General features: G+C 37.1%; 1 protein-coding gene across 4 annotated transcripts in view; it reads left to right on the top strand.

Moving 5' to 3' along the window:
* The window catches only part of LTBP1 (latent transforming growth factor beta binding protein 1), a 262,829-nt gene that overhangs the window by 154,822 nt on the left and 80,618 nt on the right, over positions 1-27,389 (top strand). For 2 of the 4 annotated variants that reach the window (XM_089529704.1, XM_089529702.1), the window contains exons 10-12: positions 11,063-11,185; positions 16,120-16,287; positions 18,421-18,654. In XM_089529704.1, coding sequence (XP_089385830.1) covers positions 11,063-11,185; positions 16,120-16,287; positions 18,421-18,654 — 525 coding nt within the window. The remainder of the gene's footprint in view (positions 1-11,062; positions 11,186-16,119; positions 16,288-18,420; positions 18,655-27,389) is intronic. The other 2 variants (XM_089529706.1, XM_089529705.1) reach the window with 1 other exon arrangement.

The following is a 27,389-nucleotide window of genomic DNA, read 5'->3' as shown; positions in this document are numbered from 1 at the left end:
GCCCAAGGAAAGCTACCAAAGGAATGCAAATACAGCAAGTGTAAGCAATCTAGGTGTGAATGATTTTTCATTGTCTCTCTACAATACTAGAAATTTGTAGACTGAAAGAGAATTTCATTTGGGGGACAGAATCCTTATTTGGAGGCAATGCCTTAAATTTTCCCCTCTCATAGCTACAACCCTGAACATAGGGCTGTCAGTAGCTATATGTCATAATAACTGTTATTTTAACTTTCTTATTAGAGAGTCTCATGGAGAATGAGGAAGTTGCTGTCTCTTGCTTGTACTTTTCATAGGGCATCTGATTTACTACTCTTTTGCTTAAGAGTGGCCAAAAAGATAATTCTTATGTACGATAATAGTAATATTTGGGAACTCCCAAACACCTCTCTTGCAGCCTGAATGTCAGTTTCTGAAACACAAGAATTAGTGTTCTGTAAGAATTACTATATTCTAATTGTGATTTCTTGACTCCTCTTTCAAATCTGAAGTGATGAACTAATATCTCCTTGACATTGCTCATTCCTTGAGATGTCAGACCTGGCTACAGTGATACATGCCTTGATTACATCCTGTTTGGACTTCTGTAACACACTCTACATGGAAAACATTCAGGGGAAGCCTTGTTGGCCATATAGCAAATCCAATAAAAATCCACCAAACAGTGGATTATTGGCCAGAGATGCTTCAAAAGTTTGCAACATGTATATTTTGCATTTTTGTTGGCCAATAAAGGTATCACTGGTGGATTTTTGATTGGGCACTGCATGGGGATGTCTTTGGAAACTTCAACAGGTTCAAAACAGAATGGCCAGAATGCTGACTGGGGCCATTTATAGAGAATATATAATTCTCTTGTAGAAACAGTTTTACAGGTTATTGGTTTAGTTTCTGGGCACAATTAAAAGTGCTGTTCATGACCTATAAAGCACTATATGGCTTAGGTCCAGACTATTTGAAAGATTGTATCTCCCCATACATACGAACCTGCAAGAACCTTAAGATATTCAGGGGAAAGCTTTCTCTCAGTCTCACCACCAATACAGTCGCTCTTGGTGAGGACATGACAGAGAGTCTTTTAAGTAGCTACTCCCACACTCTGGAATTCTCTTCCGTGAGAGGATAGGCTGCGTCCTTCCTGCTTTCCTTTTGCCAACAAGCAAATACATTTTTATCTACACAAGTTTTTAATGGTTAAGCAGGGAAGGTTCTTATTTAGATGTATGTTTTATCCATTTTTAACTTCTGTGTGATTTTCAAATGATTTTATAGTGTTCTATGTGGGGATTTTTCATTGTTTTAAAACCTTTATGATAAATGTTTTTAATTTGTTATTTGTGGAAGCAGATTGGGAGAAAGGTGGCATATAAATGAAGTAAGTAAGTAAGTAAGTAAAGCTCTGGGAGCAGTCCAGAGTATTCTGGCCTCGGAGCTGCCCTGACCTTGTCCATTACCTTCTGTGTGGAGATGGCTGTCTGCTCAGGCATCCTGCTGAGCCTCCCTGACATGTCTGCTGCTGCCATCATGGTTGCTCACTTTTGGGGTCAAAAAGGAGGCACCTAAAGACAATTACATGGCTGGGCACCTCATTCTGACCTCAGATCAAGTGACTGGCAATAGCGACGAATCAACTGGAAGGATTGTGATACCCCAGTTCTGGTGCTGAATGTGCCACATATTGTCTGGGGTTTGGGCCATGCATCTTCTGAAGAGGACAATGCCAGAAGAGGGGGGGGGGGGAATGGGCCTTTTGGCCCATGCAGAAACGGCCTTAGAAGACATATGTTATACTGGTTTTCTTTTAGACAATTATCTTAAAATTTTAAAACTTGTTTTAAAAATCCAAAGATTTGAAACTAACTAAATCTGAATTTGAAATTCAATTATGTACTGGTGATGTACATTTGATTGCTACAATGTATAAATTATTATTGAGGTTTGAAACAGAAGGGGAAAAGGTAAAATGTAGCCACCTTGGGTCTCTTCTAGGTGGAAGGCAGCATATAAATGAAATCAATAAATACATAAATATTATATGATGAAATATTGGTTCTGCAATTTTAAATACTGCACAAATCAAAATATTGGTTCTGCAATTTTAATGGAACAATGGGACAGGATGTGGACAAAGTGTTTGAAATTTATTTTGAATTATGATTTATTTAAGGAAAATTTCAATAAGATGATGTATAGATGGTATCTAACACCAGAAAGAATCACAACAATTAATGCCAAGAAATAGAAGCTGACAACAAAGAAGAACAAGAGACCTCTTCTGATATGAGAATTTAAGAAGAAATTTAAACCAAGGGTTCTCTACGATCACAAGAGAAACGTAATATGTGACTATGATTTTAAAAAATTGAAACAATACAGAGAAGGGCTGTATAAAAATGTGAAAGGAAGAATGACACATGGGAAGAAGAAACTTATGGTCACGGAACATCTTTCCAAGGACATTCTTGGTGGTGTTCTATTTAGCTAATTAATTTTAATTGTCTTTTCAATTTTTATTTTAAAGTTTTTAAATGGTTTTATTGGTGGGCCACCTTGGGTTCCTTTCTAGGAGAAAAGCAGCATAGAAATTAAATGTATAAATACAAAGATGAGCCCCTAATTTTAGAAAGCAAAGTGAAAGCTGCAGTCAAGCAATTGGAAAGAACAATTCACCAGCAACAGATGACATACCAATAGAATTGCTATAATCCACAGAGACAGAGTCAAGCTGAGTTTTAATTAAAATCTGCCAACAAGTAAAGAAAACAAAACAGTGGCCCACAGACTGGAAGCAATCAATATATGTTCCCATCCACAAACAAGGAGACATAAAAGATTGCAGTAGTTACAGAACCATCACACTGATTTCCCATGCAAGCAAAGTTATTCTCAAAATTCTGCAGCAAAGACTCCTTCCATATATGAAGTGTGAAATTTTTGAGGTGCAAGCTTGATTCAGGAATGGAAAAGGCTCTAGGGACCACATTGCAAATGTGCCGTGCATAATGGACCACGCCAAAGAATTCCAGAAGAAAATCTGCATGTGCTTTATTGACTCCAACAAAGCCTTTGACTTCATAAATCACAAAAACTTTTGGTTTGATCTTAAAGGATTGAGAGGGCCACAACATTTGATTGTCCTGATGCATAACCTGTACTGAGGAGAAGTGGCTGCCCTCAGAACAGAATATGGAGAAAGAGAATGGTTCCCAGTCGGCAAGCTGTACACAGAAAATATCGTACATAGAGAAGGGTTGGACTCAGAGCCAAGAGGACTGAAGACAGGTGGAAGGAACATTAACAACCTAAGATATGCAAATAGCACAATACTACTACAGAAACAAAGACCTGAAGAAGTTACTGAAGAATATCAAAGAGGAAAATGCCAAAGTTGGATTAATGCTGAACATAGAAGATCTGCAAAAATTCATCCTAAACAGTGCAAAAACTGAAACAGTGAAAGAGTTCCTATACCTTGGTCCAAATATTGACCAGAACAGAGAATGCAGTCAAGAAATCCAATGAAAACATGGATTGGGAAAGACAGCTATGAAAGAACTGTAAAGATATAAATCTCAACACTAAAGTGAGGTTCATCCAAGCCATTGTATTCTCCATCACCATGTACAAATGTGAGAGCTGGACAATAAAAAAAAGTCAATAGGAAAAAAATCAACTAATTTTAGATATGGTGCTGGAGAAAAATGCTGAGAATACTATAGACAGCCAAGAAAATAAATAAATGGGTTCTAGAACAGATCAAGCCTAAACTCTCTCTGCAAGCCAAGATGACTAAATTGAGGCTGTCATACTTTGGCTACATCATGAGAAGGAATGAATAATTAGAAATGACAATGCTAGGAAAGATGGAAGAGAGGAGAAAGAAAGGAAGACCACATGCAAGATGGTTAGACTTGATCAGGGAGGCCATAAGCCTGAGCCCACAGGACCTGAGCAGAGAAGTTGCGGAGAGGGGGTCTTGGATATATCTCATCCACAGGGTTACCATGAGTTGAAGACCACTTGAAGACAATTAACAACAACACCAGAAAAAATGTTTTAAAATAGTTCAAATAAATATTAGAAATGTAAACAGAAGATAGGGACCTTTTACCATATGTGGTGGGCATGTATTGAAGCACAAAACTATTGGACTCAAACACATCTAATGTTGGAGGACCCTTTAAAAATTAAAATACAAAAATCTTTTGTTGGCAATGTTAGTTGTACAAACAGAATATGGAATACAATATATGATTACTGCAGCAAGAATAGTTTGTGCCCAGAAACAGAAGGATGCTGTGATTCCTTTGAAAGAAGATTGGCTGGTGAAGATAAATCAACTTGCAAATCTATGATTCTATGCTGAAATGAACCAATTGAAAATGTTGATTAAGGAGAAATCCTGGGAATTGTTTATTATTTTTTTACAGTCTCATTGGGGCTATACGTCAGTTTTAGGTTTTGTAAGTTAAACACAGTTTGCATGATGTAGAAGCATAAATACCGTATATACTCGACACTAAGTCAAATAATTTATTCTCAAAAATTGGCTCTGAAATCTGCTTGGCATATATGGGTCAATACAGTAATACTGCTTAGAAAGGTCCTTAAAAAAGCAGCCCTGATGCCTCACTCTCCCTGCCTCGACAGTGATTCTGAAAGAGCTTTTGAGACAGGGATATGGTTGTGGTGATTCCCTTCCCAATCCGATGTTAAAACCTTCTCACCTCCAGATCTCTCTGACCACCAAACATCCCATTTCCCTCGACTTCCTTCCTTCTTGTATTTGTATTTTTATATTAGGTTGTAATCCTGCCTCGATCCACCCAGGAGAGGCGGGAAATATAAATTAAATTTTTATTTATTATTATTTATTCTTAATCCAATGTTAAAATCTTCTGCTCCCCTACGTTCTACCCTTGAATTATCCATAGGTCATATCAAAATCCATGATTTTGGCTCTAAAACCTCCCCTTGACTTATACATGAGGTTGACTTGTACAGTATATTACAGTTTAAAGGAAGTATAGTACATTGGGAAATATACTCATCAGTTAGGCAGTAGGATGTCGCTAGTGTTAGCTTTGTTTGTTTTCTGTTTTTGTTTTGTTGTTTAGTTGTAGTTAATAGTTTTGTTATTGTTTATGTATGTATTTTATAGATATAAGGTAAAGGTATTCCCCGTTGACAAGGTTGTCAAGTTGTGTCTGACCATAGGGGTCGGTGCTCATCTCCATTACTAAGCCGAAGAGCCAGTGTTGTCAGAGACTACTCTGTGATCATGTGGCCAGCATGATTGCACAGACTGCTGCTTATCTTTCTACCAAAGTAGTACCTATTTATCTACTTGCATTTGCATGCTTTTGAACTGCTAGGGACTAGTGATGGGAGCTCACCCCATTCTGCGGCACACAGGCCTCGAACTGCCAACCTGCCGATCTTGCAATCAACGGAGTCAGCATCTTAACTAATTGAGCCACCACATCCCTTTTTGTAGATATATATATAGCTAAAATATGTGTGCGGTTGGTTTTTATGTTTAATAAAAATGATTTAATAAAAAAATGTTAATCTTGTCTATTAGAGTGATGATGTTCCCTGTCAGGTTTCTTGATAACACTGGACAAGTGGTACTGTTACACAAAGTCAGGTTGATTCATAAAACCTTACTCATCTTTTATTTATTCACAGATGTAAGAACCAACCTGGTATGTATTAATAAGACATAGCCCAGTGAGAGGAAGCTAGGTGGAGTTAACTTAGCCAAGCTTTTCCAACTTGTTACTAAGTGCATTACCAGTTTAGACTGGAGACTTGGCCTTCCTGACTTAACTGTCTGAGCTAGTCTTGGTTGTGGTTGTGAAGTAACCCCCCTAAACCTTAATATGATTTAGCATCTGTCCAGAAGAATGGGCTGGGAGGAAATCCAGAAAACTGAGGTTAAATTTTGGCTAGACAAAGCCTTCTGGATGAGTAGTTCTTGATTTCAGGAGAACCGATCAAAAATGTCTTCTGAACAGAAAACTGCAGTCTCTGGAAAAAAAAAAGATTCACTGTTTGGGGGGGGGGGTATTGAGAGACATTACATGGTTCAGTGGTTTGTAACCTCAATAATTTTTTTCTGTAATTCATTTTGTGTGGGATTGTGCTTGAGGCTGGTTTAGAAGCTATAGCTGGTGCAGCAAAAAGCAGCTTCACTCTGTGTGAAACAGACTGTTACCAACATATAATACCTTTGCTGAAAGGCTTAGTCTACTACTGGATCAAGTTTAATGTGCAAATACTAGCATTTAAGGCTCTAAATAACCCTAAGAACTGGATATTTGCCCTGCCTTCTGGAATGCACTGCCTTGGCAAGCAGCAGTGATCATGAGTTTTAGTCTCATGCTATGAACATTTGTATTCATCCAAATTTTACCAGATTAATTTTTGTTGATTGGTATTTGTAGTTATTGATATCTACAGTGCACTGGATATGTATATGCTGATATTTTGTTGTTTTTATATTTTCTTTTAATGTCTTGTGATTGTGTCTTTGTGTGTTACACATCTATAGTCAATTCCTTTGTTAAGCAGTACATAAATGAATTAAATGCTTGGTTTCACGTGTAATTTGTGAAGCTGGCATTTCACATGGGCAGCAATGCATGTGTTTTGCAAATGGCAGATCATATTTATTTATTTATTTATTTATTTATTTATTTATTTGGCTAAGGAGAAGACTTGTACAGTTGTGGTAATTGCACATGTTGATAGCATCAGCATGATATGCTGTGTTACCTGTTATATCCCCAAAATGTTATATAAAACACTTAATGGAACATAGCCAAGTACGGTATGTGTCCCTGTTCTCCTCCACTAGAAGCAGAATTTTTTCCTTGGGTAATCATGGGTCAAGGAGACACACACACACACACACACACACACACACATCAGGATGACAAATCTCAAGTTAGGTTACAGTGGTTATACTGATAAAGCTATTAATGCCGGGGTCTTTCACATACTGTGGGACATGATCTAAGTTGCTGCTTCAAAGAACAGTATCCAGCTATAGTCAGGAATTTTTCCTGCTGTGTATGTTTTGTTGCAGACCACCCACTGTTTAATGATCCCAACACAGCATCAGAGATATGTATTGTATTCCTCCCTAGTTTGGGGGAAATTGCTGTCCCTGAAAGCACTTCTAAATCTATTTCTTTCCAAATCATCAAAAAATTTGCTCTGCCAAGTCTTTGATGTATCTCATTCTGTTATTCCTCACACTCACGCCTTGGAACAAACTATCCAAGCTTTGGGTATACACATCTATAAATGGAATGGAAACCAGAAGATTTAGCCTGCTTCAAAAATAAGTGGTTAAACTAGATTGTTAAAGGCATCTTGTATATTCATATGTCAAATTCTATTGTTATATCTGCATAAATAACAAAAAGTTACAGTGCTAGTACTGTTGTTTTCAAGAACTGTTGCATTGATGATGCAGAGCCTTGAATCACCAAATTGTTGTTTAAAGTCACTACTTTCTGGTTTTAGTCAATTAATTATCTTTCAGCTATCAATCTTCAATACTGGGAAAATAATATTGACTGATTTCTCACAGTTGCTGCAAATTATCTGTGTGCAGTGCATTATATATTACAGTACATACAGTAAATGCTGCATGGCAGTTTGCTAAGTAAAGGTGGATAGGCGTGCCACACTGCAGAACAAATGCAGTTTGACACTGCTTTAACTGTCATAGCCCCGTCCTATGGAATCTTGGGATTTGTAGTTTTATGGCAACAGAGCTCTGACAAAGAAGGGTAAATATCTCACACAACTACAAATCACAGAATTCCATACCATGGGGCCATGGCAGTTAAAATGTGTCAAACTGCATTAATTCTGCATTGTAGATGCAGCCAGCTAGTCCCTTCTTCAAGCTGCTTACAAGACCAGAGAAAGGGGCTGGGTGGAGATGGAGATGTGTTTATTTCACCTATATGTGCTTATGCGCTGTTTCAGCAAGCAGACTAAGGGATTGGGCTAAAGGCTTCAGGGATTCATGAAGCACATAGAGCAGAGGTGGGAATCATGCCACCAGATGTTTTTACACTCTAACTCCAACCAGCTCTAACCAACATACCTAGTGGTGAGGAATGCTAGGAACTGGAACTCAACATTTGGAAGGCCTCATGAATTCCATCCCCTGATTCAGAGAAAACATTTGAATGAAAAGAGAAGGAAGCAATGCTTGGACCTAAGAGAACATGGTAGAAAGAGCAAAATCACAATGTAACAACTTGTTTGCTTATAGTATCATGATCCCCTTAATCAAATACTGAAAGATGTGCACTAATTGTCAGTTATTTTCCAGATACAGTTCAAGGTGTTATCTTTAATCTTTAAAGTTCTAAATTATTTAGGACTTTGCTTTTTGAAGATTTTCCTGCCCTAGTATGGGTTATTGTGATCAGCAGACGTCTTTTTGAAGATACCTTTAGTTTGAAAGGCTTATTTGTGTGGCATGTAGGAAGCTCTGTATTCCACTCCCTTTGGAGTTGCAGTGTTTCTCATTCTCTGTAAATTCAGGAGGGGAGCCAAGACGCATTAGTTGACTTGGTTTTGTTGTTGTTAATTGCCTCTGAGTCAATTTCTACCCATGGTGACCCTATGTATGAGAGACCTCCAGGTCACCCTATCTTGAACTGCCTTGCTCAGCTCCTGAAGACTCATGGTTGTGGCATCTCTGATTGAATCTATCCATCGGGAATGGGGTCTTCCTATTTTCCTACTGCCCTTCACCTTCCCGAGCATTATGGTACTTTCTACTGAGTCTTTTGTTCTCATGATACGATCAAAATGCACCAACCTCAGTTTAGGCATCTCTGCTTTCAGAGAGAGTTCGGGCCTGATCTGCTCTAGAACCCATCCAGTGGTCTTTTTAGTGGTCCACAGTATTCTCAGAACTCTTCTCCAACACGTCTCAACTCAAATGAGTTGATTTTCCCCCATCAGCTTTCTTCACTTTCCAGCTTTCACAACCATACATAGAAAAGGGAAATACAGTGGCATGGAGAATCCTAACTTTGGTGTTTATTGATATATCTTTACACTTCAGGATCTTGTCTAGTACCTTCACTGCTGCCCTTCCAACTCCTATTCTTCTTGACTGCAGTCTGTGCTCTGATTGGTGATTGAACCCAAATATGGAAAATCTTGAACGATTTTCATCTCTTCGTCATCTACTTTAAAGTTATGTAAATTGTCTATGGTTATAATTTTTATTTACTTGATGTTCAGTTGAAAACCTGCCTTTGCACTTTCTGTCTTGACCTTCTCCAATAAAAATTTTCATATCTCTAATATTTTCTGCTAATATTATGGTGTTATCTGCATATCTTAGATTGTTGATGTTTCTTCCTCCAATTTTCAGACCTCAGTCCTCTGAGTTCAATCTTGCTTTTCATATTATGTTCTTGACATACAGGTTAAATAGATAGGGTGATAGAATGCAGCCTTGCCTGACCGCCTTTCCAATAGGAAACAATTCCATTTCTCCGTATTCTGTCCTAACAGTAGCCTCTTGTCCTGAGTACAGGTTATGTTCAGGACTATCAAATGTTGTGGCATACCCATTTCTTCAAGAGCAATTCATAGTTGCTTGTGATCTACACAATCAGATGTTTTACTATGGTCTATGAAGTGTAGGTGGATCTTCTTTTGAAACTCTTTAGTACTTTACATTATCCAGCCACAGCTGCTGGTGAAGCATCAGGAATAAACTCTTCTAGAACATGGCCACATAGCCCGAAAACCCCACAAAAAACTATCCAGCATCTCAATTCCTCATTTATATACCTCTAGAAAGCTGATCAAGATTCTGTCATGGCCTTTTTGAGAATATTTAGTGTGTTGTTATAATCTCTGTCTCTTATATTTGAAATATTTTGATTGCAGTTGTATTGCTGTTTCCTGCTGCTCTTTCCATGTTTTAATATTTGGCTTTTGTGTTGTAATGCTTTAATATTTGTTTGTTTGTTTGTTTGTTTTAAAAAAATATGCCTTTGATTTATTTGTTGATTTATTTATCTTGTTGTTAGTTGCCTTGAGTTAAGTAGACTATAAATAAGATATGGTATAAAAGTTTTAAAATGTAAGTTCAGTTCAATCAGGCACTGGATATCTGAATCTCTGTGGGTTAACTCTGGAGATTATCTAAAGAGGTCATATAGTGTACTGCATTCTCTGACTGCTATGAAGAAACAAAATGTCAATTATCCAGGCCTAAATCCTATTATTAATTTGTGTTAATAGTCCTAAGTATAATAGAGCTACTGAATCAATGTTAACATGATCAATATTTATGTCAATTATTTGATTCAATAGGTCTATTCTGGATGTGATTAATGAAAAGATTAAGGCCTTAATAACTGTGATATTTTTAGAACCATACCAGACAAAAGAGAGAGTGCACTCAAGAACATTTTATTTTCTGCTGAAAAATATTCCAACTGTTAATGCTTTATATTGAAGACCCACTGAATTTCTATCCATGTAAGTTTTAAGATCAGGGTTTAAAATGTATACAAATTCTATTTCAGTTTAATTAATCTCTTTTTAAAAATGTCATGACTGGAAACAATGGCAATTGTATATATCTGACACATGTCTGGAAACAATGTGAATTACATGTATCTATCATAAACCTGCAGTAAATACTAAGGTCCTGTGTGAAAAACTGTTCTTGCATAAAAGGGGATAGGGTCCTAATTTGAATTTATGTCCACTGTTTAAAAATAATGGCTTCAGTCCAATTGTTAATCCCACTTAGAACAGACTCGTTGAATCAATTACTTTAAAAATATATGTTACCTTTGTATATCATTAACTGTGGAACACAACAGGTAATGCACTGCAGTGCTCATGTCTTGCTTGTGTACATTCTGTAGGGTTTGGATTTGATCCAGTATTTTTCTTCTTGTAGTCATAATAATATAGCATAATGACAAATGGCAGGTACTTACACTGAATTGTTTGCATGAATCTATTGTTTAATAACAGTTATGTTCCATTTCAGATATTAATGAATGCCAACTGCAAGGGGTATGCCCTAATGGTGAGTGTTTGAATACCATGGGCAGCTATAGGTGTACCTGCAAAATGGGATTTGTGCCAGACCCTACTCTTTCCAGATGCATCCGTAAGTAACAGCAACAATAAATGAGTATCATATGTCAATAAATGAGTATCAAAAGTTAATCATTATTGGTCAGAATGGTCATGGGAGTGGTTCTTCAAACTGTGAGAAGTTTCAATTCACTATTTAATATTATTTCCTTTTAAGATCTAATGAGAAAATACAGTTTTAAATGAGAATCATGTGGCTCCTAAATTTACCAAAATTCCTGTCAAAAATAAATGTACAGTATTTAAGGATTTATACTTCTACATAAAGGTCTTGTGATGCTTCTTCAACTCATCAGTAGTTGAGAAAAATGAAAGATGTGCTTTCCTTTTATTTAACTAAATAAGCCAATGTTTATTCTAATACTTTAATTAGAATAATTAAAGTCTTGTTCATCATCATGTGAACTATATTCTGATATCTCTTGTATTTCTAATGTATACATTTCTCAATCATTTCTGTTCTATACACCCACCTATTCAAGAAGACCTATAAAATGTTTCATAAAATATCTTGCGAGGTGATCATCAGTGCTTAGTTATTAATGGTGTTCTTTATGCTAGCCAATATTGTAAATGATGTTGTTGCTGGGTACATACACAATTCCACGCCTGTCTGTTAAGAAGAAGGTTCACTATGTACTGTAAGCCCTACTTCTAGGTAAGTATCCAAAGGACTGATGAAATCTCTAATTATAGCATAAGGAGAAGGCTCTTCACTTTCAGAGATAAATGGGACATCACAGGCACATTATCCTGAAGAGTATTGAAATAATTGGAGCATGAACTGCATTTTGATTGGGCCTTAATGCTAAAGTGCATCTTCTATAGGCCTTGTATGCATTGGTCAAAAGGCCTGCCCCCCCTTTTTTTTTTTTTAGGATTGTCCTGTTTGGATGATGCACTGCTGGAACCCTGGTTCTGCTGTGTTCAGTCTGGATGACGTCCAGCATTTCCTGCACCAGAATCAGGGCATATGATTTCAGGGCATATTACCTGGTGCTCTGGATCTTCCAGGAAGATCTGGAGCCCTCGGTATGTGTGAGGAGACCTCAGTGGCTGTCTGTGCAGGTTCCCCTGGGCCACCTGGCACATCTGCTGCCATTGCGGGTTGCTTGTTCTGAGCTCAGAATTAGGTCACAACATTTGAGTGTCACTGGGAACCTCATTCTGACCTCAGAAGTGAACAACCTGCAGTGCCAGCAGGTAAGCAGGTGGCCCAGGAGGATGCCTGTGTAGACAGTCACCACAGCACAGAAATGGAGTCCAAGGTAACAGGGGCATAATGGGGCAGCTGTGCGGCCAGGATACTCTGGGCTGTCCCTGGGGTATTCTAGCCAGTGCAGAGAAGGCCTTATTTAATAATTGTGGAGTGTAATCTCTCGTTCTTGACAATCACTGTACTGTCTCTATTAATGTTGTCAAATCAAATGAAATATGGGCCTCATTCTTTGAAAATAAATGGTTATGTGGCCAAAATGGTTTACAGGCATACAAATAAACTCATAAGGGGAGAAAATTATACAGCCCCATTGTAATTGATTATGCTTAGTATCCAAGTATATTGGATGACTATTGAGTTGAGGGGAATGGAAAACCTATGGGAGTAAAAATGGAAAGAGTTATCAGAATGAAGGGGTAACTGGCTGGAACTCTGAATAAGAGTAGACCATATTGTGGCATTGTGGTGCAGGTTCTGTTGTTAGCATGAATGCTAAGTGTGGGGGGAAATCTCATTGAGTTTTTTGCAATCAAATGTCTTGGAAAATGCTTAACCCTTGTGTTAGAAATGATTCACAAGTGCCCTTTTTTCTTGGTTTGCTCAGACATATAGTTGCATGGATAAGATTCATCTGTGAGCTGAGCTATCACTGATAAACATTTTCAGGTTACTTATGGTAGTATTCAAAACTGTTGTTGGTACTTTCTACCCCTCCGCCATGATAATGGAGATTTCTACTGGCCATATAATTGGTCATCTCTTTCAAATATTACTTTATTGCCAAGGGACACCTGTAAATGGCTGTCATGGAGAAAAATAGTAGGGAATGAATTAGCTGTTGTTTGAAATGAAAAGACAGAGAAGGGAAATGTAAAGCTGAAGTATATAGTTGCTCCCAAATGGGAATCAGTTTATTGACAAATGGGCTAAGTAACAATTTCTCATGAAAGCTTAGAAAAGTGTAAATATGAAAGTATTCATGGGTGCGTTTTGTTGGAGGTATCTAGTGCCTTTGTCTGCAGTGAACCCATTCTCATGCAACTTACTTCCATGCTGCTGTGGTGCTCCCAACAACAGGCATTTAGTGGTGAGGAGGGTGGGGCTGACCAAACTGTGGCCAGCTGCAGAAACACTATCAGACAGTGGCTGGCCACCACCTATTTTCTTGGTCACTAAATGGCTTGAAAGGGTACTCAGGTGGTGAGGATAGGTGGCATATGTGTGGTGAAGGGGGTGGAGCAAAGCTAATCAACTGGTTTACCAGGTTGAGGTAGGATCTCAGCCAAGATGTCTTAACAGCAGTCTTTCCTGTGGACAATGGTTTAGTGAGAAATCCCCTCCTTAAATCAAATAAATCAGTGCTCAGATAGAGAAGGATAGTGTATTTGGGGGAAAAGAAGAGAAAGAACTGTAAATCTACAGTACTTTAAAAATAAAGTTTAATAATAATAATAATAATAATAATAATAATAATAGAACAGTAAGGAAGAACAACAGTGACACATAGAATTCCAAGTGAAATAAAAATCTAATTTTGGTAGTTTTGGTAATTGCAGAATCTATATTTTCAGAGCATACGCAGAGTTCATTTCGGAGAGGATTATCTGATAAAGCATAGCTTTGGCCTCATGTTTCGGAAAGGCCAGAATGATAGCAAAGTATCACATATTTATAGTAATCAATAATTGCTAAAAATGATTAGCATAGTGGACTTTTGGGTGTCCATCCAGTGATAAAAACCAGGAAGTAGGCTTGTTTTAGTCTCTTGGAAGGTTTTAAAAAACAATGTACTAGAAATGGTAATGTTGAACTATCTCAGTATATAGTTGTAAGTGCATTATAGTTTTCTCCTATTATTACATGGATGTGAGTATGTTGTTATTTAGAGTGCTAAAATACGTATTTATGTATTTATTGCTTTAAAACCACTTGGATTTACATCTCAATCCTGTATATGTCCATTCAGGAGTAAACTGTGATAGAGTTTACTCCCAGGTAAGTCAGATTAAGATTATGGTTTTTAATGAGTAAAGGTTTGTGTTAAGTCTGTTCACATAACTTTACCCCATTCCTCAGCTGAATTTACTGAATCTGCTGAATTCAGTAAGAAGCCTTAAGATATAGGATGTAGTGAAAAAAGTGATTTTATGTTTGTAAAATTAAAATATTCCAGGTTTGTATAGTTTGTTGCTTATCATTACCACAATTTATGTCTTATGTCAGCCTCAACTATAAACTTACAAGGGCATATATTCTCATCCTAATAACCACATACCAAAATCCTCAAAGAGCACAGTGTGGACACAGATACTTAAAACCAGTGAAAAAACAGTTCTGAAATTCAATTTCTAAGAAGCAACAATGAATTATTTTGCTGCCATTTGTGTAATTTTGAAAGAACAATGAATGTCTTTTGTCATCAGATACAAGGAGGTCATCAACAACTATTTCTTTCACATCAGCTGTAATTAAGTCTATATAACAAAGAAGATATAGATAAAATCGACCAATCACTGCTGCTATACAACTTCCATTCATTTAAATGGGACATGTGAAACTTAGCATTTACATTTGGTTATGATTAGAAGTCAGACTGGCTATTCTGTATTTTTTTAAAATTCCATCAGATAAAATTGGCTGAATTTAATAAAAAGCCTTGGGATATAGGCCATAATGAAAAGAGTGATTTTATTTATTTATTTTTAAATCAAATTATCCCGGGTTTCCTAGCTTGTGATCTGCCACACTCTCTGGAGCCCACTAGCTATGTTTTGCCTTGCCAGGCTCTTGACAACTCTCTTGCATTTGAAGTCTGAAATAGAACCAAAACAAGTTCATCAACAAGCAGACTGTCATAATAGCTTGTGGACCACAGATTGTGTAGGCCTGGTATAAACATGACTTCACATGTGAGTTTGCATTTCTGTTAGTATCCACAAACCATGTGAAACGTTGTCCTCCTTCTATTGTAATCAAAACATCATCTGCCAAAAGAGGTTTTAACTGTAAGTAACAGCTGGATATAGTTTTGCTGTTTCGGTGCTACATCTTAATTTGAGCTGAGATCAAGCATACTACTGGTCCTGTTGCATAAAGGAATTTTAAACTTCAGTAGGGAATTTCATCATATGAATCTGAGATGACAGGGAAAAGTAGAATCATAGTTTTACTTGGTTAGTGTTGCTATTGGGAAGTATTTAGTTCCATTCAAATGTTTTTTTCACTGTAAACTGTAACTAGTAATTACTTCAAAGATTTGTCTCAGTGATGTAAAATTGTTTTTCATCTCAATTCAGTATAAACATTCTTCAGTCCCATATGATACAGCATCATAATTTAAGTGTTGGAAGAGAGAGTGTATGATCTGTCAATGTTCTGTGTTTTTGCTGTTCACCTGCTTTAAGCTTCTGCTTCAGTGCTTCTGCATGGGAAAGAAGGCTATCTTCTAATTCTGTGTTGTTGGGCATGGCAGCATCTAATTTGAACACTGCTTTTATTCCTAAATAATATGGGCTTATTTTCTTTTATGTTGCATTACTTTGACTTCAGATATTATATATGATCATGAGTGATTTTTTTTTTGTCCCAAGACATCACCATTTTTAAATCTCTAATGATGTTATATAAAAGTTCAGTCCTTCTTTTTAATCTGGTGATGGAACTCCTGTGGTGTTTCTCTGTTTGTTTCTCATGTAAACTCTAGCGTCCTCCTTCCCTTTTTGCTGCAGCTGATAATCCCATGGTCACTGAAGAGAAAGGGCCCTGCTACCGGTTTGTCAGTGCAGGAAAGCAGTGTATGCACCCTCTCTCTGTTCAGCTCAGCAAGCAGCTCTGCTGTTGCAGTGTTGGCAAAGCCTGGGGCCCCCACTGTGAGAAATGTCCCCTTCCAGGAACAGGTAAGAGGTTCCCAGAAAAAGCATATGCTTGCACTGACACTCTGTACATTATATAGAGCATAACCTGGTGTATCTAGCATAGTTTCCTGCACTGTAGTGTTGCGTTGGTTGTATTAGTTCATACTAAAAATAGCATAAACTAATAAAAGAGAATATTTTCCTTTTGTTTTGCTATGACATGAAGATTTGTTCCCCACTCACTCAATGAAGTTTCTTTATACAAAGGCTCCCATCCCATGATTCATATGAATAAACTTAAAACATATATGCAGCTGAGGATTGATAGCCATGAGCATTTTCTAGTACAACCCAAAGACCAATTCCAATCTTATAAAACCTTAAAATGTCCAAGTCTCACTGATCAATAGGCTTATGCTTTCAGGACATGTGAAACACTTGGACTAGAATGTATGCAGTTTATTCCAGGTCTTGGAAATGTGAGGGCAAAGTTAGATCTGCTCATAGCTTGGAAGAGTCACGTTTTTGGACTACTGATCCCAGAATTCCCCTGCTTAAAATGGCCATGGCGAAAGACTGAGAAAGAGAGAGAGCACTTGATCTCTTGCAGTTAATTTGCAGTTGGATTTTCAGAGCTCTAGATCTCCAGTTAGATCTTTTACAGTTAATTGCCCAGCAATGAATCCCATTGTAGGAGAAAGACGGGCTATCAATCCTTGAAATAAATGAAATAAAATAATTTTTTGAGAGGGAACATGGCCAACAGGAAAAAGGCTTACGTTGCCTTCTTCCTTTCCTCTTGCACTTCATTGCTGTTTTCAGTGGTTAGTTTTTGGTTTAGAAAAGAATGAGGTAATGCCACATAGTGTAAGGTGGATTTTTATCATGGTACAGTATATAATGCACAATAGTAAATATACAGTATAAGGTTAGTTATTGCCCTGAAATAATTTTAAAAGAGAGGGAATTTATAAAACCTATCAGATCTGAAGGATCGACCTACTGAATGAGAAAATATAAAACAGAATTGATAGTCTAAGGCTGCTGCCATAGTGCACGATTAATGCAGTTTGACACTGCTTTAACTGTCATGGCTCCATGCTATGGAATCTTGGGATTTCTGGTTTGTTATGGCACCAGTGCCATAACAGAGAAGGCTAAGCATCTCACAAAACTACAAATCCCAAAATTCCATAGCATTGAGCCATGGCAGTTAACGTGGTGTCGAAGGGCATTAATTCTGTAGTGTGGCAGCAGCTAAAATTCTCATGTTACTTTATATGAGACTACCTCTTTATTTTGGAAAATCTACAGAAGTAATGAATTCTAGTGTTTTGCTACAGTAAGAATCACAAGTTGTGTATGAATGCTCCTTATCTATTCTAAAGTAATATATGTTACGTTAATCTGTGATTTAGCATTATGAGAAAGAGATATGGATTCATGTACTCCCTACTCATCTTCTGGAGCAGCTCTTGGCCAATCAAAAGCATCTCCCTCCACTTTTAAACTAAACAGAGTTCCCCATTACTTTCAAACTGGGGGAACTATTGTTAGTTTAAATGTGGTTAGTGAACAAGCCATGTTAGTAAACTGTGGTTTGATCCTGGCTTTTCTAAACTAGCTGTGCTTTAACTAGAATTCCCTCAATTTTGTGTGCAACAAGGGATTCCTAGTAATTCCAAAGTGAAACCTTTTAATTTGTTTATTTTTTTTAACATGATTGTGGCACAGGAGAAGCAGAAACAAGAGATTCTGCAAATTTGAGACTAATTCACATAATTATAAAGCTTAATTTAGCTTTACGTCAAAGACTCCTGTAGTTTAATTTAGTTTCTATGAATGTAACAGTATATTTAAAAGTTTGAGTTAAGTGGGTTAAACTCAACACAAATCTTTTTTTTCGGAAGCCACAAATTAAATCCCCACGTAACTTTTGCAATGTCATTCTCATGTATTCTATGATTTTGGTTAAATGTAGAAGAGATAAAATCCCCACGTAACTTTTGCAATGTCATTCTCATGTATTCTGTGATTTTGGTTAAATGTAGAAGAGATAAAAATTGTCAAAATGTTCTTAATGTCAAGAGGCTTTCTTCATTATATTTTTCCAGTGTGTCAAAAGTATTTCACTTTTAGACTCTTAAAAGGAATGTTTTCCCATCCCAAATCTAGCTGCTTTTAAGGAAATCTGCCCTGGTGGAATGGGCTATACGGTTTCTGGCTCTCACAGAAACAAGCTATATCATCACCCTGCAGTTAGAATTCAGCCACCAGTCATTGGCAAGACCCAGATTACTCATCATGTTGCTAAAGGTACTTCTCCTCCACCTCTCCCAGCAAAGGAAGAGCCAGTGGAGGCACTGACCATCTCACAGAAAAGTGAGCCAGAGGTGGCTGTGCGAGAAGGTGAGAGTGGAAAAGGATCTTCTGATGTAGCTTAGTCTAAATATGTGCATGTATTTTCTTTTCCTGTGTAATTTCTAGTATGTAAAATGCTTGTATAAAATATGACTTGTTTTAAAAGGTAGCCATACTAGTACCTGATTGCATTGTTCTAGGAACCACTTTCAGAGTGTCGGACTTGATTGCTGTGTAAAAAAAACTAGAACTGGACCAGGTAACTAGCTCCCTGCAAACCACATAGTGCTGCAAATTTCTTCTCTCATTCACACAATTATATTGGACTATGTTTTAGTTTGACCACATGTATGTGACTCATGCTGGGATCAGAATCCTGTTGGATTCCTCTTCAAGTATTTGGAATCATTTTTTTGTTGTTGTTGGGGAACGATGACTCCTCACTCTCTCATTTCTTTCATGAAACATTCTAAAAGTTGATTTCATTAGTTTGATGTCTCAGTCTTTGCATGATTTCTGCAAATGCCTGTAAAATAAGCAGCTTCAAAATGTCCTGTTTTAACATGCTTAACATTAATGCAGCAGCAAAGAAAAATAAAAGGCTTGCCGCATGTGCAAAAATAAACGCATTGCCAACATGCTATTGGTGAACAGAACATAGGCAGGTATACACAGTGTGTGGAGTGTTATGAGTACTTTTTCTAAAATGTTTTCCTTCTAGTATAGCTACAAGTATGCTTGTGTATCGGAGGAACAGTAGTTGAGAAGCAACTTTGTGTGGGCATTCAAAAGAGTATAACATAAAACACTGCTAAAGTATCGAGGTCAAGTGATTTAAAAATCCCTGCATTTCTGTTCCATTCCATAATATAGTGGGTCCTTGATATCTGCTGAGATTTGATTCCAGAACCCCCCATGGATATCAAAATCAATGAATGTGCAAGTCTCACTATATACAATGGCATAGTAAAATGGTGTCCCTTTTATAAAATGGCAAAATCATGGTCTGCTTTTTGAAATTCATATTTTTAAAAATATTTTCAAGATGTGGATAGTTGAATTCATGGACATGGAGGGCCATTTGTATATTTGAATCTCATATCTGAATTGGGCAGGTCTCATTTTGAAGTCAGTTATCCTCCTGAATTAGAATGGTACCTTTTAAGGTCCAGTTGTTTTTCAAGATGTGATTTCTGCCTTTTTAATCCCCCCCCCCCAATAAATCCAGCTCTACAACATCATTTTAATATCAGACAATATGCTGGTTCCAAATCCAGTAACACATGTATATGTAGTTTTGCTTTGGAGAAATGGATGTGACCTTTTTGTATATTGCTTGGTTCACCATCTAAATAATGATTCTAGTTTTTAATTGCTAATGATCAGATCCTACCTTTATATGTGTTCTCAAGTCAGAAATGTACTGTAACACATATTGAAGAGAACTATAGGGAAAGTATTTATTGCATGTCTTGTTTAAAAGTCTCTTTGTTTAGGTGTTGTCGTTTTAAGTCATGGGAATAGGGCAGGTTTGGAAACAAGACGATCGTAGACCTAAAAGGTAAGGTAGTTTTTAGGGGGAAGATAATGTCAAGGCTAGAATTATGTGGCCAGTTGCACAACATGTATTACAACTGGTCTTGCTGTCATGTAGTGGTCTCATTCATCTATAATATAATCAGATGTATATTCTGCACCCGTTGAAGTATTTTGGAAATGAATAACCTATTCTGAGTGGAAGATAAATCCAGAGTTTGGAAAATTACCATTTTGGAATAAATTTCTTAAAATCCCAGCTGACATGTGTGGTTGGATCTAATCTCTAGATCTGTCTAATCATGTTACAGACCAATCAGACTTTACATATTCAATTCAATGCTTGTTGAAGTTATCCTATAACAAAGGCTGGGTTTTGGCCTCTATATAGGAAGCAGTTTCTTGTACATAGGAACAGATGTTCTTTGTCCATTCTAGCAATGTATCTTTTAAGATCAGGATAAGGTGAGAAGGCATATTGTAACAAACCAAAACACTTGCAATTAAACTGGAGAAGTAATTACCACAGCCAACAAAGGATCACTGTTCACATCTTAAGACCTCTTTATATCCTCCTTAGATAACTTCCTTACCTGAATCATCAGTCTATGAGAAATATTAAGAAAAAGCAATAAAAGACTGGTTTAGACACTTTATTAGCCTTTAATACTAAAGTTAGCTTTTGATTATGGGCTTAGTAAAATAGGCCTATGTGATGTTTATAATATTGTAAGTAAATTGGGGCTGTAATGTTTAAGTTACTTGATCGGTAAGATTAATTCAAGGGCTGGCAGACTATACAGCTCACCACTTGGAGCCAGGTACAAAATAGTCGCTAGCTTGCATATATACTTACAGGTAGTGAACAGGTTATCTTGGAGAACAAATTTAGCCCAGAAAAAATGTTTTCTGTATCAGAACTTAATATCAGTCCTTTAACATGCAAATCCATTTTCTATTTTTTCCTCCAATCTTTCTTTAATTCAGCAGCCTTATCAATGGGGAAAATTTTTGAAATTCTTGGCATTATGAGACCATCAGAAGTCAGCAACCCCTACCAATCATTTAACCACTTGAAGCCAATTAAAGAACTTTCAGTTAACCAGTTAATGAATCTTTAATAGGTTAAAAGGTGATTAATCAGTCTATGTGCTTGGGCACAGAAACACATGCACAGAATTATTTTTTTTAATGAAATGACAAGCATCTCACAGGCAAGGTAGTGTGTCTTCTGAAGTTGTAATAAAAGAGTGCATTCAGTTTTTATTGTGTAGAGATAAATAAGTATACATGATATTGGAAATTGCCTGAAGGTTAAATTAGGTGCATAAAGAAATAATTCCTTATTTTAAGATGGACTGTATTTAAACCACATTCTAAAATTGTACATCAAAATCTACCATGGATTTTGAGATTCTCTTGTTTCATTGAGGCAGTTCCATAATCTATCTGTATCTTTATCTATCTATGATTATAACCTGTATTGAAAAAATAGAGCAGGGGGGGATAGCAAATAGAAAGATGTATCTTGTTTCACTGCTATCATTTAAAGGGTTTCAGATGTTTAATAGGATTAGGAAAAATGAAAGAACAACAAAGTTTACTATAAATTCAGTTACCTAGAATCAAGTTAGCAATGAATGTCATAAGAGATGATGATAATGATGATGATGATGATGAGTGGGGGCTCTGCTCATGTCTTTGAAAAAATGTCCTTTGTTGTCAATGAGAGCTGTTCCTCACTTCTAAACAGTAGGTCTGGACCCCCTCCTATCCAAATGAGTCTAGTAGTGGAGGAGACAAAAATTAAATCCCTTCCGCCCTTCACAGTAGGGTCCAAGTGCAGATTGTCCCTCCTGCATCTGCTGTTTATTTTTAAAATCCATTCACACAGTTGATAAGTGTATGAATGTTACAAGTCTTTTCTTCAAGAGAAGGGACAGGCTCAGATTTTTCAAGTCCTTTCAAGACAAAGAAGTGAAGTAAGGAAGGTAATTTTTTCTTGACTGTCCTGCCTGAACTATGTACCTTAGTTCAAAATCCAAACTGAAAATGTCTTGTTGTCTAATTTAAAACATTGTTTCATGTGTAGTATATTTTTTGTTCATACTAATGCATTTGCAGCATTAAAACTTTCTGTAGGACATGTCTGCTTGCTCTGGATTTTTTTCCAAAATATATCCATGAAGAAGTCATGCCTCTTCCTTTTTTTCTTAGTCATTCTGTACACCAACACTTTCTTCATAAACAGTGAATTAGTGGGATTTTGACTGTTGTCTGTTCAGATTATTCTAATGCATTTGTTAATCTTTAGTCAGATTTTTATTAAAGTTATTTATTAGTTTAAAATATATAAAATAAAATATACCCCACAGTCTTCTGTACCTCCCTTTTGGTCCACTGCAGCTCTCCAGACTACTGACATCAAATGAGTTAAAACTAATTTGTCATTATCACTTGGAAAAGATGAATATTGTCCTTCACTTTTTTCTTGCAAAGCCCCATAAGCAACCACACACCAAATCCAATACACCATACAAAATCTGAAACCAGAAGGGATGTCTGACCACTTTATACTTAGAAACTCTGCTGAGTTTCTACTGATTTAATGGCACTGGGGTCCACTTGGGTGCAAGAGCAACATTTGGCCCCCGCTACAATTACTCACTCCTTGTTTAAAGCTGTTTAGACCCAAATTCCTTACTTTTGTCTGAAACAGCTAGCCAATTTATTGTGTAAATGAGAAAAAAATTAACCCTTTCACTTTGTCATTCCTACTTCTGCAAATCTCTGTTATGTTCTCTAAACATCCCTTATTCTGTCTAAACTAAAAAAGACCAGACATTTTAATCTTTCTTCATTGAGATAGTGTCCCAAGCTTTGATCATTGGGGGAAGTACTAGTGCCACTCTGTTCTTCCTTGGAATACACTGCCCAAATTGTACACCATTGTTTCTCTGATAATTCTATTCCCAAATCTGATTCCTATTACTATTTTTATATCCTTTTCTCTCTGCAAAATCTTTTCAGTTACAGATGAGGCTACCAAAATGTACACAGTTTTAGGGGATAGCTTGAGTATCCCTTATACAGAATTGCAGAATCTGAAATACTCCAAAATTGTCCACATAGATGGCTAAGATAGTGACATCTTTGCTTTCTGGTAGTTCACTGTACACAAACATTGTTTTATGCACAAAATTATTTTTAAAATATTATGTATAAAAATTGCTGCCCAGTGAGTCCATATTTTTGTTGAGCTTTCAGCCCATACCCACAGTGTCCCTAACACTACTTTGTAAATCTACACTTAACAGAGTTTTTGGCATTAAATTTTTTAAAGGTTTACTCATTTGTTGTGTGGTACATGTTATGACTTTTAATGCAGATGTGTAAAGTTTCTGATAATTTAGCTGTATGGTCTTCACTGCCTTTTTTCTGCAAATTCTCCTTGCTGTTCCCTTTTGGAGATCTAACACTTATAGAGTGTTAGTCATATAAATTAATACGTTTATTAGCATAGCCTATGGGTAGCTTTGGGGTTTGCAGTCCAACATCTAAGTATAGGTAGCTCTGATTTGGTGTAGACTCTGCTTGACGTGAACACAGGTGTAAACAGTGGTGCAAAAGTAAGGAAGAAGGAAATTTATTGATACAAAAAGAGAAGGGAAAGCAACTTCTTAGGGCATGTTTCTAATGATCTGACTATTGTAAGAAGATGGGGAACATTATATATGCAGAAGAAGTAAACAAAAAACATCGCCCTGTGCTAGAAAATGCTGTCAGTTATGGCTTACTCCTACTTTCTTTTGACGCCTTTCCTCATTTAAACCTAATGTTGTCTTTATGCACATAAATTCTCAATCCTTTTCCAAAGAAATCTTGACTTTTAAAGAAAATTCATTGTTTGAAGTGACTTGAAAAATCACAACTAATCACTGTTCATTTCACATTTCATCACAGCTAATATCAAGTTTAATGTTCCCCTACTACCTCAAGGTAGTGTGCATACTTGCCAAATGAATGTAGTATAGTTGCCCCTCCAAGTCCACAGACTTGAAATCAGTGAATTAGATGATCCGTGGAGGGGTGAGCCACCATTGAGGTGAATGGGGCACACTTCCACAGTGCGTGCCCTATGCTTGCACACAGGAGCACACCCCATTCATTCAATGGGGCTTGATTATCTGTGAGTCTCCTAACTTGCCGGGAGGGGGAAGGTCCAGAATGGATCCCCTGCAAGTTAGGAGGGGTGACTGTACTTCATACATCTGATGACATGGACTCTAGCCCATGAAAATGTACACTACAAATAAATTTGTCTTGTGCAAAGCATGCTCTTGTTCAACTCATACAAATCCAATGTCTCCATAGGTACACAAAATTAATTGTACAGTTTGTGGTATCTTGGGAATTGCAAAACAAAATATAAAAAATAAAATGTTGGTTTTTTAAAAAATTGGTACCATGCACTGGAAGTCTAATAAATGCTTCATTAAAAACAATAGGAGTTTTTATTAAGCCACTGTACCAGTGGTATGTTTAAATATATGAAATATATTGCATATGTTTAGGGGCATGGCTTACAAATTTCCTCACTGGAGTAACATAAACTACCTTCCCATTAGCACAATCAGTTGAATCCCAGAAAACCATAGCCCTACCTAGAAACTATACAGTGCATGGCTTACAGGCTATATTGATACTTCTGATATTGTTCTGTCTCTCCAGTTCAAGGGAAGTTACGTTTAATCAGTGGTGTGGCAAGGTTACCTGTCCAGGATTTGACAGCATTTATGAATCATGGCAAGGGCTGTGAGTTATGCTGTATAAGTCACCTAGGTGCACCTGATGTTTATGCATCTTTGCTGCTCATGCATAGGGAGCAGGTGGTCACTTCTACACAGTACAGTGGACTCTTGTCATCTGTGAGGGGTTTAGTTCTGGGGGCCTATATGGATAGCAAAAATAGATTGCCAGTATGGAGGGACCACCGTGCAATGCTCTATGGAACTTGTCCATGGATTTTTTTTTTAAAGTCCTGTGATCTGGACCTACAGAAATTTGAAGCTATAGTTTATTGCAAAAAAAAATACTCAACATCTAAAATATACCACAGCATATACATAAAATGCTTCATTAAAGTATTAATAAAGATTTTTATATGGTGTTTATAATAAAATTGATTTTAGTATAGCGTAATAAATGATAATACGTGCAATATTAAACAATATTTCTTGCTTTAATATGATTTAACTTTAAAACAATTTCTTGGTGTAGAGAAAAATGTAAACATAGTATACAGGAAAGTGTGGGTGTTTTCGGGTATGTTACTATTTACAGCCCACTGCACCCCAGTATACTGCTCCAGAGAAAAGAGAAGTCTCTGGAGCTGGTTTTCTTTGTGTGTGTGGGGGGGGGGGGCTAAGACTTGTAATGTGGAGGGGGGAGAAGTTTTCCATTGGCACTGCAGTGTGAGTGGAGCATTAGACCTAAGTCACTGTGTGTTTGTCTATCCGTAGCAGCTAGTTCTTAATTTTCTCTTTTTATCCTACTCTTAGAAGTCTGAGATTTTGTCTCTTCTAGCATCACACTAAGGAGATTATCACACCACCAATTCCTTGCTGGGACAGATGCGGGTTGTAACTGTAGCAGATAGATCTTATCAGACAGCCCTGTACTGGGCAGTAGGCAGCCTGTATCTGATCCCGTTCTTGAAAAACTGCAGGAGAAGCTCAGATTGGATATGGGCTGCCTACTGCCTGGCCATGGGGTTGTCTCATATGATCCGTCTGTTTTGGTTGCAGCACGTGTCTATCCCAACGGGAATTGGCAGTGCAATAATCTCCTAAGAAGCAATACCAACAATTTGAGGGTCTTTATGTTCAATTAACTCTTAGGCAGGTTACAAACAGCCCTCAAGGGGCCGTTTTCCCACCGCCGCCATTCGCTGCGTAGGGAAGCCCCAGTGGCCAGACTCTTCTTAACCCTAACACGCCCCTTCCTAACCCTAACACGCACGGAGTGCGTCGTTAGTGGCGGTTTGTAACCCGCCTTAATCAGTTTTATTGGCAAACAAGTTGTAACCATTTGGGACGGGGTAAAACATGCTGCTTGCCCACTATATTGACCAGAAACAGGGAGAAGGTTTTGTTCAAGTAAAGTCAACTGTGGTTTAGAAATTGCATCAGGTTTACAAGCTAATCAGTACTTTCCTTTTTACTATATGAATGAACAGTTGCCATTTACTTATACGGCATAAAAAAGGTCTAGTGTGCACACGTGCATTTTACAATCCTCTTCAGGTTTTTTTTTTCCTATGTAAAAAATGCTCTTGGACTTACAGTTCCAATTATGCCATTTCTTGCCTCAAGGAGGGAGTAAGGTCTTAAGTCAGCCTACACATGACCTATATCCTGTGAAACAATATACCACCCAAGGACATATTCACACTAGATTGAAATATTATATAATTATCTTATACATTATAAATTACATTTTTGTGTCATCATGCAGAGACTATTTCCACTTATCTTTGTATTTTGCTGATGCCATATCTACCAACCTTCACTACATCATGAAGGATCCAGCCACATGCTTATTCATCACTTTATGTCACTGTGCACATTCATGTCGACTAGGTGCTGACATCTTTGATCTAATATTTTTTTTCTCCTGCCTTGCCATCTCAGTTGCGGATTTTTTTCCTCTTAAATAGAACCAAAAATCCAAGCAATTCCTTTTACCCTAATGCATCTTTTCTGTGTGTATATAGATATATAAATATACACACATACAGAGTGGGTTCTTGGAAAATGTTGGCTTCTCACCCCCGAATTCATCCACCCATGAATGATTAAACCCAGTATTATTCAATATGTGCACACATTCATGTTACCTGCTTTTTATAATATGGGGCATGACCATCTACATTTTTTAGCATCCACAGGGAGGGGCAGAATTGAATTCCTGCCAATATGGAGGGCCCACTATATACACTCCAGCATTTCATCTTTGGCTCCACTGCCTTCTCTTAGCAACTTGAGGAGAAATCAAGAGCTGATCTGTATTGTAGCACTTCTACACATAAGTTTTACTATTTTAATTTAATAGCTTCTGAGCTTTCCCTCACTAGTGAACCAGATGTAGCTCCTAAACCACAGAATGGCTACCCTTGATATTCAGTTGTATAATTTCAGGTACCACTTATACATACAGCTATGAGCTGTACTTTCTAGTACTGTAGT

Source organism: Sceloporus occidentalis, unplaced genomic scaffold (assembly GCF_023333645.1).
Source record: "Sceloporus occidentalis isolate IW3139 unplaced genomic scaffold, rSceOcc1.0.p SCAF_6, whole genome shotgun sequence".
NCBI lineage: Eukaryota > Metazoa > Chordata > Lepidosauria > Squamata > Phrynosomatidae > Sceloporus > Sceloporus occidentalis.
Note: the sequence above shows the minus strand (reverse complement) of the source record. Positions and strands in the feature narration are given on the sequence as shown.